At 38.7% G+C, this 12356-nt stretch overlaps 1 protein-coding gene across 2 annotated transcripts in view; it reads right to left on the minus strand.

Annotated features, from left to right (window-relative positions):
- LOC150077752 (cell adhesion molecule Dscam1-like) overlaps positions 1–12356 on the minus strand; it is a 226303-nt gene that overhangs the window by 82186 nt on the left and 131761 nt on the right. For both annotated transcript variants that reach the window (XM_090384708.1, XM_090384707.1), the window contains exons 3-4: positions 5521–5682; positions 4930–5079 (exon numbers count right to left, since the gene is read on the minus strand). In XM_090384708.1, coding sequence (XP_090240834.1) covers positions 4930–5079; positions 5521–5682 — 312 coding nt within the window. The remainder of the gene's footprint in view (positions 1–4929; positions 5080–5520; positions 5683–12356) is intronic.

A 12356-nucleotide genomic window follows, 5' to 3' on the forward strand; every position in this document is an offset into this window, starting at 1 on the left:
TTCCGTTTCTGGAAACGGGATACTGTGCGTATCTGGAGGAAACCGCATGAAACTATGCACCCGTCATGTCAACAAGGAACTGTTCAGGCAGGTGGACGGTCGGTAATGATCTGGAGGTGTGCTCAACTGTCATACGTTGGGAGCTCTGCTACGTCTGAACGGTCCAGGTTACGTGTCTGTCTTTGCAGACCATCTGCATCTCTTCATGGTCGTAGCGCACCCACAGGGCAATGGACTCTTCCAGCAGGACAATGCGCTTCCCTACAGAGCCGTGGTGACTATAACGTGGTTCGAAGAGCATTCCATACCATGGAATGGCCTTTCCGTTCACTAGACATGAGCTCTGTGGAGCATCTTTGGGATTATGTGGAAAGGTCCGTTCGAGCTTTGGATCCTCCACCCAGGAATGCAACGGAATTATGGACAGCGGTGCAGCAAGCATGGATGGAAATACCTGTCGACTCAATGCCTCGCAGTGGGATTGTCCTTATCCGGGCGAAAGATGGGCTTACCAGTTACTAGGTAGTAACTCTCTGTGTAAAGAACTTGCCAAATAAACCATATACATTCTCGACGACAAATGGTGAATCTAATATAGATGCTACTTTAACCTCCATTAATCTGGTGGATAGGGTACAAAATTGGGACGTCAATCCGTATCTAATTAATAGTGACCATCGAGCAATCACCTTCTCGATTTTACCGGAGGATAGGCAAGTGAATATAACAATAAGGGATTTAAGGCGTTTTCGGATGGACAGGGTGAACTGGACCAAGTTTCGTGAATATCTGAATACAATTTTTAATGGAGATAACAAAGTAATCATTAACACCTTAACAGCAAAAGAATATGTTTTTCTGGTTCAATATCATTTATATCAAGCGATGGCCTACTCGACGAAAAGAAAACAGACAGGAAGAACTTCTGTCCCATGGTGGTCTTCGACACTAGCTGAATTGAGACAACAAACTCAACAAGCACGAAAAGCATACCAAAGGAATAGGCATCTATCGGACGCAGACACTCAGGCTTTGAAAAATGATTACAGAGACTTGAGGAAGAGGTACCATAAAGCAATTGCTGATAGCAGGCAAAATTGTTGGCAACGTCTGGTGAAGGAAACAGGAAATGCTGACCCTTGGGGTATAATCTATAAGCTTTCAAGAAATAAACTTTTGTGTGGTGAAATTCACAACACGATAATTAGAGAGAATCAAGAAACTTCGGACTGGGAATCTACAGTCGAAGGGATAGTGAGTAGCCTATTTCCGGAAGATTTGCCGTTTATGGACAGCCCTGATCAAGCGGAAATTAGACGCATTAATCGTGAATATAAGGGGACAACCGAAACTGCCATTTTTAATATGCTTGAGCTAGGTGCTGCAGTAGCTAAATTGAACCATAAAAAATGTCCTGGCATTGACCTCATTGAGAATCAAGTAATTGGAAAATTTTATGAATTCTTCCCTGAGATTTTATTAAACTTATTTAATAAATGCCTGCTAGAAGGGCTTTTCCCTCTCGAATGGAAGCTTGCGCTCTTAAAAATCTTGCATAAACCGGGAAAGCCAAAAACAAACCCCAGAGCATACAGGCCAATCTCTTTATTGGCAAATCTTGGCAAATTATTTGAAAGGATGATTGCCCCAAGGATTTTTAAATTATTTACAGAACATAATCTCTCCTCTGATTGCCAGTTTGGATTCAAAAAAGGACGTTCCACTGAGGACGCAATCTCAACCCTGCTGACTTACATTCAGGAGGCAAACAGCAAATATGTTCTTGCTGTTTTTATTGACTTTGAGGGCGCTTTCGATTCCCTTTGGTGGGAGAGTGCTCTCAGGTCACTGCAACTGGCAAAGTGTGATGACTACCTGTTCAGAGTCCTCAGATCTTACTATAAGGATCGACAAATTAGAGTATGTGCAAAGCATTTATCATACACGACTACCGTTTCAAGAGGATGCCCTCAGGGTTCAGTCTTGGGACCTCTCTTTTGGAATGCAGTGCTAGACCAGTGGCTCACGAAGGATAGCGATGAGTTCATCAAAGTTGCATATGCAGATGACTTGGTGGTGGCGGTGCAGGGAGGATCAAGACAAATTCTCGAACAAAAAATTCAGTCAGTTTTGAATAATTTAGTGGCATGGGCGGGTTTGAATAAACTAAAGATTTCTGTCACCAAGACCAATTTCATGGTGTTTAAACACCACTTCGATTATGGAAGGCCGCCAAAGGTAACCCTATATGGTACTCAAATTCCATATGTACAGAACACCAAATATCTGGGTTTAACTTTAGATGATCGTCTCAGGTTTCATGTACATGTCACTAAAATCAATGAAAAAATCAAAAAGTTCGTAGCTGCAGTTGTTAGAATTTCCCGCAAGGAATGGGGTTTATCCAAAAAAACTCTGGTATTGTACTACAAGACGATATTTCTTCCCATTGTAGATTATGGTGCTGGTATTTGGTTTGCGGCTGCTACCAAGGTTACAACTAAAGCCAAGCTTCTGTCCCTGCAACGTACAATGTTGCTTACAGTTATACGCGCTCCAAGGACAGTGTCGACAAATGCCTTACAGGTTATTGCAGGTACCATCCCCTTGGATTTACACATTATTTTCCGAGGTATTGTATATAACTTAAAGAAGGGAAGGGCGTTACAAATATTGAATATCACCTCTAATCCAAATAACAACATAAAGGAGGAAAAACGTAGAATTTGGGGCGAGCTTGTGAATTGCTGGCAGCAACGTTGGGATTTGAGTGAGTATGGAACCATTACAAGAGGCTTCATTCCAGCCGTAAGCTTTGCAATGGACAGGAGGGTGTCGTCTTGGTTTGCTCCCACCATGACAACGAGTTACTTAATCACTGGACATGGCTTAAGGGCCAAACTATTTGAAAGAGGAATAGAACCTGACCCCTACTGTTCGTGCGGTGAGGTGGAATCTTGGAGACATGTCATCCTTGAATGCGGACTGTATACTTCAGACAGGCAGGAATTACTAAATAGGTTGCCAAACCTCACGGAGAATAATTTACCTCTCTTGGTTCAGAGGTGGGACATCTTTGCTTTGCTTCAGGAATTCTCGGCCAAAGTTTTTAAAAGAAGACAGGAGCTAAGAAATCTATTGCAGGATACCAATTAAGGGAAGTGCTGCACATTTGACGACAGAACACTTCGTGTAATGTCATCTTTATAGGATGTTTCTTGTCTACAGCGAGATGATCTTCTGCTCCTGGACACCCAATTCAGGCTTGCATTTGTGGATGGACTCTAAAGTGGAGATAATGTTAATGTTAATGTTTCTAAGTGTTAAGTTAATGTAAGTGTATGTATTTGCTATTTGCATGTAAATAATCGTATAATGTTGCTTTTTTTTTCAACAAGTGTACATTGTTCTTAGTTGGAAAATTTTTATTTTTATTTTTTATTTTATTTTTATTTTTATTTTTTTTTTTTATTTATTTTTTTTTTTTCGCTGGCCTCCAAGTTTGGGCAGCCTTGGGGGCGGGATTGCTGGCACCTACCAGTATAGCACTACTTCCGGTAGGTGCAGGATTTGTGCATTACAGCACACATAGAGAATGGTGGATCCAGGTGTTAGTTAATCCCTGGTGGCGAAATGGCCTGACATAATGCTCTTTTTTTCAGGCCTGTCTTGCAGACGTTCTGAGCTTTCTCAGGAGTAAAAGGTGGAGATGGGCTTGTGTCTAGGAGCCACCCTTCATATCAGGACACACACAATCAATGTACAGAAAGACTACAGTATATATAAGAGCATGTATATAAATCTGTATATAAATATTGTATATAAATTGATTAATATTGTATGTAAATTGATTAAGATAACTTGAGAATGTATATACAGTTGTGTGTTAATAAATAAAAAAAAAAAAAAAAGTTACTAGGTAGTTATCCCATGATTTCTGTACACTCATTGTACACTGTATTGTCAAAAGTATCCAGACATCCCTGGGATTTAGGAAAAATGACGCACACCCGTCAGCCATGAAAAGCTATAAAAGAAGCTCCATGAATGCTCTTCTAGTAAACGAATCAACCAATCATTGGTCTTCTGTTCAGTTCCACTAGGAGTCCTCATATGATGGCGTATTAACAATCATTGGAAATGAAACACTGTCAACCAGTTAGAGAGGCCACAGAAATTAATGGTACAAGGACAATACGAAGGGAGCTACACTGCATCGGATTTCCAGGAAAAGCTGCAGCACACAAACCAAACATAAAAATAAGGCCATAAGACTATCATTAATAATAAGGCTAATGCCAAGGCCTTCTATTTAGAGATTGGGTTTACGCTTCCAGCTTGCTTGAGTACTTATCTTTATTAGTAGAGAACTGCTTTGTATCTTGATTATTTTGCAAGGTTCATTCTTCGCTTTTTCTCACCATGTCTTTGTTTTACTGTCCGTCTTTTCATGTGTACCAACAATACAAATTTTTAAAAAATCGCATACGTTTAATCGACTAATTTAAGTTATAATTTATTAAAAAATTACAATTATTTAGATAGCATCGGTAACAACCTTCATATAACTGCTGTGCCTAATTCAAAATATTCTACCAGCACATATACCATTTGGACTCATTTGGACTTGTATGCAGGTTCGAAAAGCCATGTTGTCCATAATTATTATGGCCTCTCAATTGATATTGATGTCTATATTATCTCTTATACTTCTCGAATAACCACAGTTGGTAAAATCACTGTCCTCCCACCCAGGGTGGAAAAGATCTGAGTTCCAGCCCAGTCGATGACGTGAGGAATTTTTATGGGTCAATGCAATTAAAAATACATATATTAATTGGCCAGTTATTTTGCTTTTGTTTTTGTTTTTGTACATCCACCCACGATAAACACAAATACTGAAGTTGGTTACAACATCGTATCGCTTACCTGTTACCACCAGTCTCCCTGAAGTCACGCTGGTTACAACCTCTCCCGTGAGTCGATGTCTTGTCTTACAATAAAATCGTTTTTGGCTGTCAACTTGCTCAGCTTTCCGGATGTACAGCTCCCCGGTGCTAAAGGTGATGTATCTGTCTCCTGAAAAACAACAAAACAACTGCACCATTTATTATATCCCCTCTGGAGTTTAGAATTCCAGTTGAATTGTGATGTTACTCCAGTAGCTTCCACCTTTAATTCCTACCCCTACTCTTCCCATATTCCATGCATTAAATTAGCTTTTGGGTGATCACCAAGTTATTTGACAGCACCATCGCGAGCCAAGGATTCCTAGGCGCGCATGCTTCGAAATAATCGAATTAGAAGTAACGCGAAGATGCCAAATTGAAAATACAGAGCTGTCTAATCGATTCAATTGAAAGGTAGCCTGAAGAGAGGCATTATGGGCCCCCAGAACTGCATGCAGGCATTTCTTTAATTCTCAGGCTTCTATACATGCTTCTGTTTCATTTGCATATTTTATTTTAAGAATCGTGCATTTTTTCTTAATTTGTAAACACATTTCTAAACATTACTTACCGGCAATAGAGGCTGAGTGGATTACAAAACTATTATCTCTTATCCATGACGTCACTGTGACGTAGTCCTTTACAAATCCGGGTACTTGGCACCTCAGTACCGCCGTATTACCCCTCACCACAAATTCGTCGTAGACTTCAACCACATAATGCTGCATGACCACTGGGAAAAATATAAAACATATTTATTATATTAATTATTAATTTTTAATAAATATTTTATATAAAAAATTTGCATACGTCGTGTGAACGAATAAATGCGCATATTATCTTCCCCATGTCCGTCCGCAGGTTACAAACTCCCAGTGAACAGATTTTCATGAAATTTATATTTAAGCCCTTTAAAAATATTTGTCAAACCACTCTAAATTTCATTAAAGTAGGACCAATAGAAATCCAATAATTATTATTATTTCTTTGTCAGTCCGTCCGTTCGCATGTAATAAAAAGACTTTCAGTGACTGGATTTTCATTAAAATTTATATTTAGCTCTTCAGAAGAATTTGTAGACCCTTCCCAAATTTCATTAAAATCAGACCAGTATAAATGGGGCAATTATTATTTATTTTTTTCGTGTATATCACATAGGAAATGTAATACATTGCGGACATTAAATTATTTTACTCGGTTGTTCAAAAGATAAATCACGCGAACAGGGAAATGAAATCGAGCGGTGACGTCAGGACAACCACGTGGGCAAACAGAAAAAAGTGGACTTTTCAAAATACCTTGGAAAGACGAAACATTGAAGATCAAAATCTCACTAAACGCCCGTTTTTCTTTGCTTCGATGATTCGCTTTCTTGGTAACCGTGGTAGCTGCATTATTATCTTTTGATGAGTTTTAGCGTACCGGATGTCCTTAACTTAGATCTCTCTATTTCCCGGGTATTAGTTCAGGACTCACATCCGGTGATGCAGCGGCCCTTCATAAAGCCTTTTTGCCTGATGCTGCAATATCCACAAAGACCATCCCGAACGAAGATAGCAAGAGAGAACTAGGAAAAGAACGAAAGAGAGAAGGAGATAAAATGAAGCAAGGAAAAAACACCGAAATATCGTCAACAACTGACCTAGGCGATCGCCCAAACCAACGAAGCGCTGTTAATGCGCTTTGTCTCTATGGAAACAGTAAACCGTGGATTTATCGGGCTTGGTACAAAGGATACTTTGAAGGCATTTTTTCCTTCTTCTTGTTCAAGAGTTTGCATTCCGATCGAGAGAGGTTGAACGAAAACATTCTCGCTTTTTTTTTTATCTTTATTTATTTTTTTCCTCCTTTGGTAGATAAGACGTTGTTTTATTCATTCTGTGCTTCTAGAGGATTGAAGTCTACAAACGAGTTGAGTGCTTTTCTATTTGGAAAATTGGCAAATCATTCTGTTGGTTTAAAAGTTGATCCCCCGACTTGCGATACATAACCAAGTTTCCTAAGCTATTCTGTAATAACTGTAAGGGATTACATTTTCTCCAAGTATACTTGATCTTTTTTGTAAGGGATTACTGCTATAATAACTTATAGAAAAATGCCCTTACCAGATGTTTCCAAATCCTCCTTCACTCTTACTTTTATCTTTCTACTTTCTGAAAGACTTCAAAGATTCTTAAATTACATCTTAGGTGTTTCCATACAAAATTGTAGGAGAGGGAAAATTGCCTTCTCAACGTTTCTTTTACAAAGTCTAAATCTTGGATGTTACAGAAAATCAAATTGGGTTGGTGGTGTTTTGCATCGAGCAAAAATTACCCAAATTAAAATTTGCGATTTCGTAATTATCGATCCCATAATTGGCAACGATTCCATGGAAACATTGCAGCTATAAACACTTTGCCTGCAAGCTGGACATTATCTTGCGTAAATGACTCCCTCTTTTATCTTTTGTTGTTGGATGAAGTATGGCCGTGTTTATGATGCATTTACCATAAATGGACGAGTGGATGGTATGGCTTCTCCGATAATGTTAAGCAGCGTAGAATAAATGTCTACAAGGGAAATGGCCACTGTAATCAAAATATATTAATGCTTAAACCAGGAAAGCTGTCTTGTGGACCTAAAAATTGAGTAACGTCTTTCACTAGAATAATAAATCAACTGATAATGTTGCCCAGCTACAAAAATTGGGTTGTTTACTTTGTGGATTTAATGGGCGTGGGTATAATTAACTATAATTTCTCTCAGTATTTCGATGACAACGCATCCATCCTTCCTGACCTGAAATGGTGCTCGGTGACAAATATTTCAGTTGATGTACAATGGCGTAGATAGATAATTACATTGTACTTGAACTAACCACGGTCAATATTACTCGTGATTTATAAGTGGTTGAAGTGTTCATAATTGTATTCAAGATTAAATTAATATTTTTCATGTCATATATAACTTAAAAATAATGTATTATTTTATGATATTACAGATTATTTTGTTATATTTTAAAATTGTTGCCTCTAGAAATTTATACAGGGTTGTATGTTTTTATATTCAAATCTTCATGTACTAGATGTGAGTATACAGGGGCGGACAAAAAAACTGCATCGCTTGTGAATTTTGCAAATAATGTCTTGCGCTGCATTGTGGGTTGCAGAAATATTCGAAATGCATTTGTTAGATGGGATATATATCTCTGTGAATGAAATCCAATAAAAAGACTCCACCTGATATACCTAATTGACATAAACATAACTTTTGAAATATCGCTTCCCATCCGAGCCGTGCAGGTTGAATTTCGATTTGTCAGAAAAGATGACGGTGCCCCATTGCTCTTTTGTCCATGAAACATGCGTTTTAGCCCAAGCAAGTCGCTTCTTCCTCATTTGTTGAGTTAACAAAGGCTTCTTCTTCTTGGGCCGATAGGCATGCAGACCACATTCCGAGAGCCGCCTTTGGATAGTTAGTACACTTGTTTCAACACCAGAGGTCATCTCAAAGTCCAGTTTGTGATCAGGAGCACTAACATGGCGATTACGAAGGTATAGCCGTTTCAAATATCGATTTCGGAAAGACGTAGTCACTCTTTTACGGCCTGATCCAGGTCTTCTCTTCACATCATCGGTTTCACGCTTTAATTTCAGCACCCGGGATAATGCTGATTGGTGGCAGCCTATTTTATCAGTGATAGCACGCTTAGAAAGCCCTTTCTGGGACAGAGCAACAGCTACACACTTTTTCTTGGTGTCAACTGAACATATGGAGCCATTATTATACGTGCGCAGAACAAGATACTAATGAGCGTGTATACCCTTCCAACGCAGTGTTTATAGAAACGGCTGATGCAATACATTGCAATTACTGTCTGCTGCAATAGAAGCGTTATCTGACGCAATACCTTTGCTTTGTGACAAAAAAAATGACTATAATCAAACAATATCTTATACGTTTCACTACAAATGTTACTTTTTTAAGGTGGTGTAGTTTTTTTGTCCGCCACTGCACAATAAGTGGAAGAAGAAAGTAGAATGTAGCTCTAAGAGGAAACTATGCGGCAGGAATTACATACTCCAAGAAAGAGACTGCAGGAATTTGAAGCGAATTGCGCGTCAGGATAGAAGCTCCAGAGTGCATTAAATGACTGAAAAATCCAATTTATGCAAAGAAAGACCCATTTCCAACTGAAGTATGTAGTGGGAGTTGAAGAATCTGGGATTTGATGGTCGTGTGCCCAGGCAAAAGCCACTTCTTTCTGTAAAAAAATCGAAAGCTTCGACTGGAGAGGTGCTGTCAATGCGAAGCCTGGACTGTGGAAATGTTCAGGCTTGGCGTTGCCAAGTAAAAACGATTTACAGTATTTTTGAACCAATGGTAGTGTGAAAGTGTGGCATGCATCTCGTCTCGAGTCCACTACGCTAGCAGCTAGAAGTTGATATCATGATATTGGGATGTTCTTCTGTTGGGGAGTGGGTCCTGTCATACCATCAGAAGGTCGTATTACTTCCAAAGAATGTTATTCCCCCATATCGAACCAACTTTACCCTACAATGCTTCATTTTTCCCTAGATTGTGATGGATTCTTTAAGATGACAACACAACTACCCACCGTGCAAAAAACTATCTGAATGGTTCAAGGGACATTCCCAAGATTTTTAACATTTACTCTGACTGCCTAATTCTCCAGATCTGAACCAATTTGAGATTTTCTGGGTAATCTGTCAAGGGCATTTAGGCTTCGTGGTATCTGACAAATATCATGATGGAAGAATGGTCAACTCTAGAGCTAGACTCTGTGAAATACCTAGATATCGAATAAAGCTTTCTGATTTTTTGGCCATGAGTTTATTTATATTAGAAACTTTTAATAACAGTAATAAGATGCCAAATTATTATTGCTAATTGGTTATTGAAATAGCTATTTGGTATATACGTTGGTTTACAGATAAAAGTATTTAACTTCAACTATAATTCATTTTATTCTTATTTATACCAAACCTAAATAAAATTTTATTATCGAAATTATTATTTAAAATTATTTTTTATATTTTTTGGAGGTAGAATTGATTTTATCCCCAGTGATATTAGTGTAGCAAAGTGTATCCTTGTATTTTATTGATCAATTATACTTTTCTTGAGCTTCGTTAGCAAATGAATTCAGATAGGAGGATGCCAAGTGATTTAATAATATTCTCCTGCTCATGCATAAGTTGGTAACTTGATCAATAGCATCGTTCCGAATTCGGATTTGCCAGTAAATTATAACCGACGATGGAGAGTTCTGACAGCAATCGAATGCGGCAGATCAAGGTTATTCTGGGATCCTAGTTTTGCAAGCGATGTAACAGAGCATGTAGCCAAATATTGGGGACTGTGGTGATGTCGCTTTCTACAACCAATAACTTAATTAGGTTTAGCAAAACCAGATGTTACAAGCGAGTTGATTAACGTAATTGTGGCAGTAAATAATTTCGCTGGCTTAATGCTGTCTGATTAGGTCCGTCATATTAATTAATTCTCCAAGGAAATTGCGAGGGATAAGGTGATATTGGAACAGTGACAGCAATAGGAAAAATGGATTTCATTGGCACTAATTGACGATGGAAAATTTACAGAGATCGCATCAATTAATTTATTAGCCTTACATAAAATGTAGCTCGATATTAACCAAAGTTATTATGTCACAATATATTCGAAATTAAGAAAGAATTCTTATTTGCTTTCTTAATTTGTGTGCAACCATGGCGATGATACAGATTGTGCAAAAAGTTCTAAAAATATACCTCCAGAGGCACACATATTTGATCGTATAAAATGGAAGTGGTGTATTGGTAGAGTATTGAGGCTTTCTGAAGAAGAAAATCTGTCTGAAATAACATTGATACTCTGGAGCAGAGGTGGACAAGAGATCGATCGCTATCTCCTGGTGGACTTACCTATTTCTATAACATAAAGGTATAGAAATGAGCACTATACACTGAATGAAATAATATATTGAACATTCTACCGTATTGATATTCATCGTGGCTTGCCTGTTGATATCCACACGTGTTCACCTACTGATGGGTAGCCGTTACAGCAAATGCAGGCCGAAAGCATGCGAATTCAGGCAGCTGACGCTTTCGTTAAATACTTCACAATGTCACAAACGCAACTAATTTGTGAATTACCCTGAAAAAGAAGACATCGATTATCGTAGTGAATCATCTGAATATGTCTTCTCGGATGGATATTCCTGAGTCTTCTCTATTTGGACATTCATATTGAAACGGGAGGTAGGATAGTCCGAACGCCAAATTGCGGCATGGCTTGGTGTGTCACAAAGTGCCATTCCCAGGTTGTAAAATCGGTTCCAAACAACTGACACGTCTCGTAGATTCTAACACGATATCTGTCCTTCCTTACCGTCGCAATTGAAGTCTCTGAACTCTGCTCAGCTGGTTAGAAACTTACCAACAGTGACTAGACACTTACAAGTGCTGTTTTAGTATTAGTATTAGTATTTCATTTCATTCTTTTTACTAACCACTCTCAGAACCTTGTAAACTTCAATCAGTCTCCTCTGAGTTTCCTGGTTGCGAAGCTCTGTAGTAGCCCACATAATAGAAGTCTTTCCTCGTAGAGTCACCATTTTGCAAATCGGAGAATGCGCGTTGCTCTTCTTTGGACCCTTTCAAGAAGCTCAATGTCTTCTTTCAGATGAGATCTCCATACCTGGACAGTATTCTAAATGTGGTCTTATAATACCCTTATACAGAGGGCCTATGACCCTTCTATCTCTACAGGATATTGTTCGATAAATCATCGATAGGACACCGTAGGCATTATACCTGGCTACCTGTTTACACTGTTCTGAAATAAATATCTGTGGTGCCGTAACTACCAGATCCCTTTCTTTCCGTACTGTTTTTAATTCAACTCCACTAAGTATATGTTATTTTGGGGTTGTTATTCCTCAAGTGTAGGACTTTGCAGTTTGATGCATTAAAACATAGCTGCCACTTTTCTAACCATTCATGAAGCCTGTTCAAGTCATCCTGAAGGAAAAGTGTTTGAGACTGATCATTATCGACCCCCCAAAATCTTTACGTCGTCTGCAAATTTTGCCATCTCACCCTTTATTCCATCGTCGATGACGTTTGAGAAAATCAGAAACAACAGTGGTTGCAGAACTGACCCTAGGGGGAACCACTTCTGACTTTACACCAATCTGAAGAATATCCATTAACGACAACCTTCTGCCTTCTGCTCGGCAGCCACCCTCAAATCCATATTGGAATCTTTGCAGTAATCCCAACATGTTCCAGCTTATACAGCTGGAACATGTTGGGATAACCTCTCATAAGGGCCGAATTGAATGTCTTTCTAATATCCAAATAAATTATTTCGAATTTTTTCCCTACATCCAGTTCATGA

The sequence above is a fragment of the Mastigoproctus giganteus genome, chromosome 11 (assembly GCF_048544385.1).
Source record: "Mastigoproctus giganteus isolate SK-2022 chromosome 11, ASM4854438v1, whole genome shotgun sequence".
Classification (NCBI taxonomy): Eukaryota; Metazoa; Arthropoda; class Arachnida; order Uropygi; family Thelyphonidae; genus Mastigoproctus; species Mastigoproctus giganteus.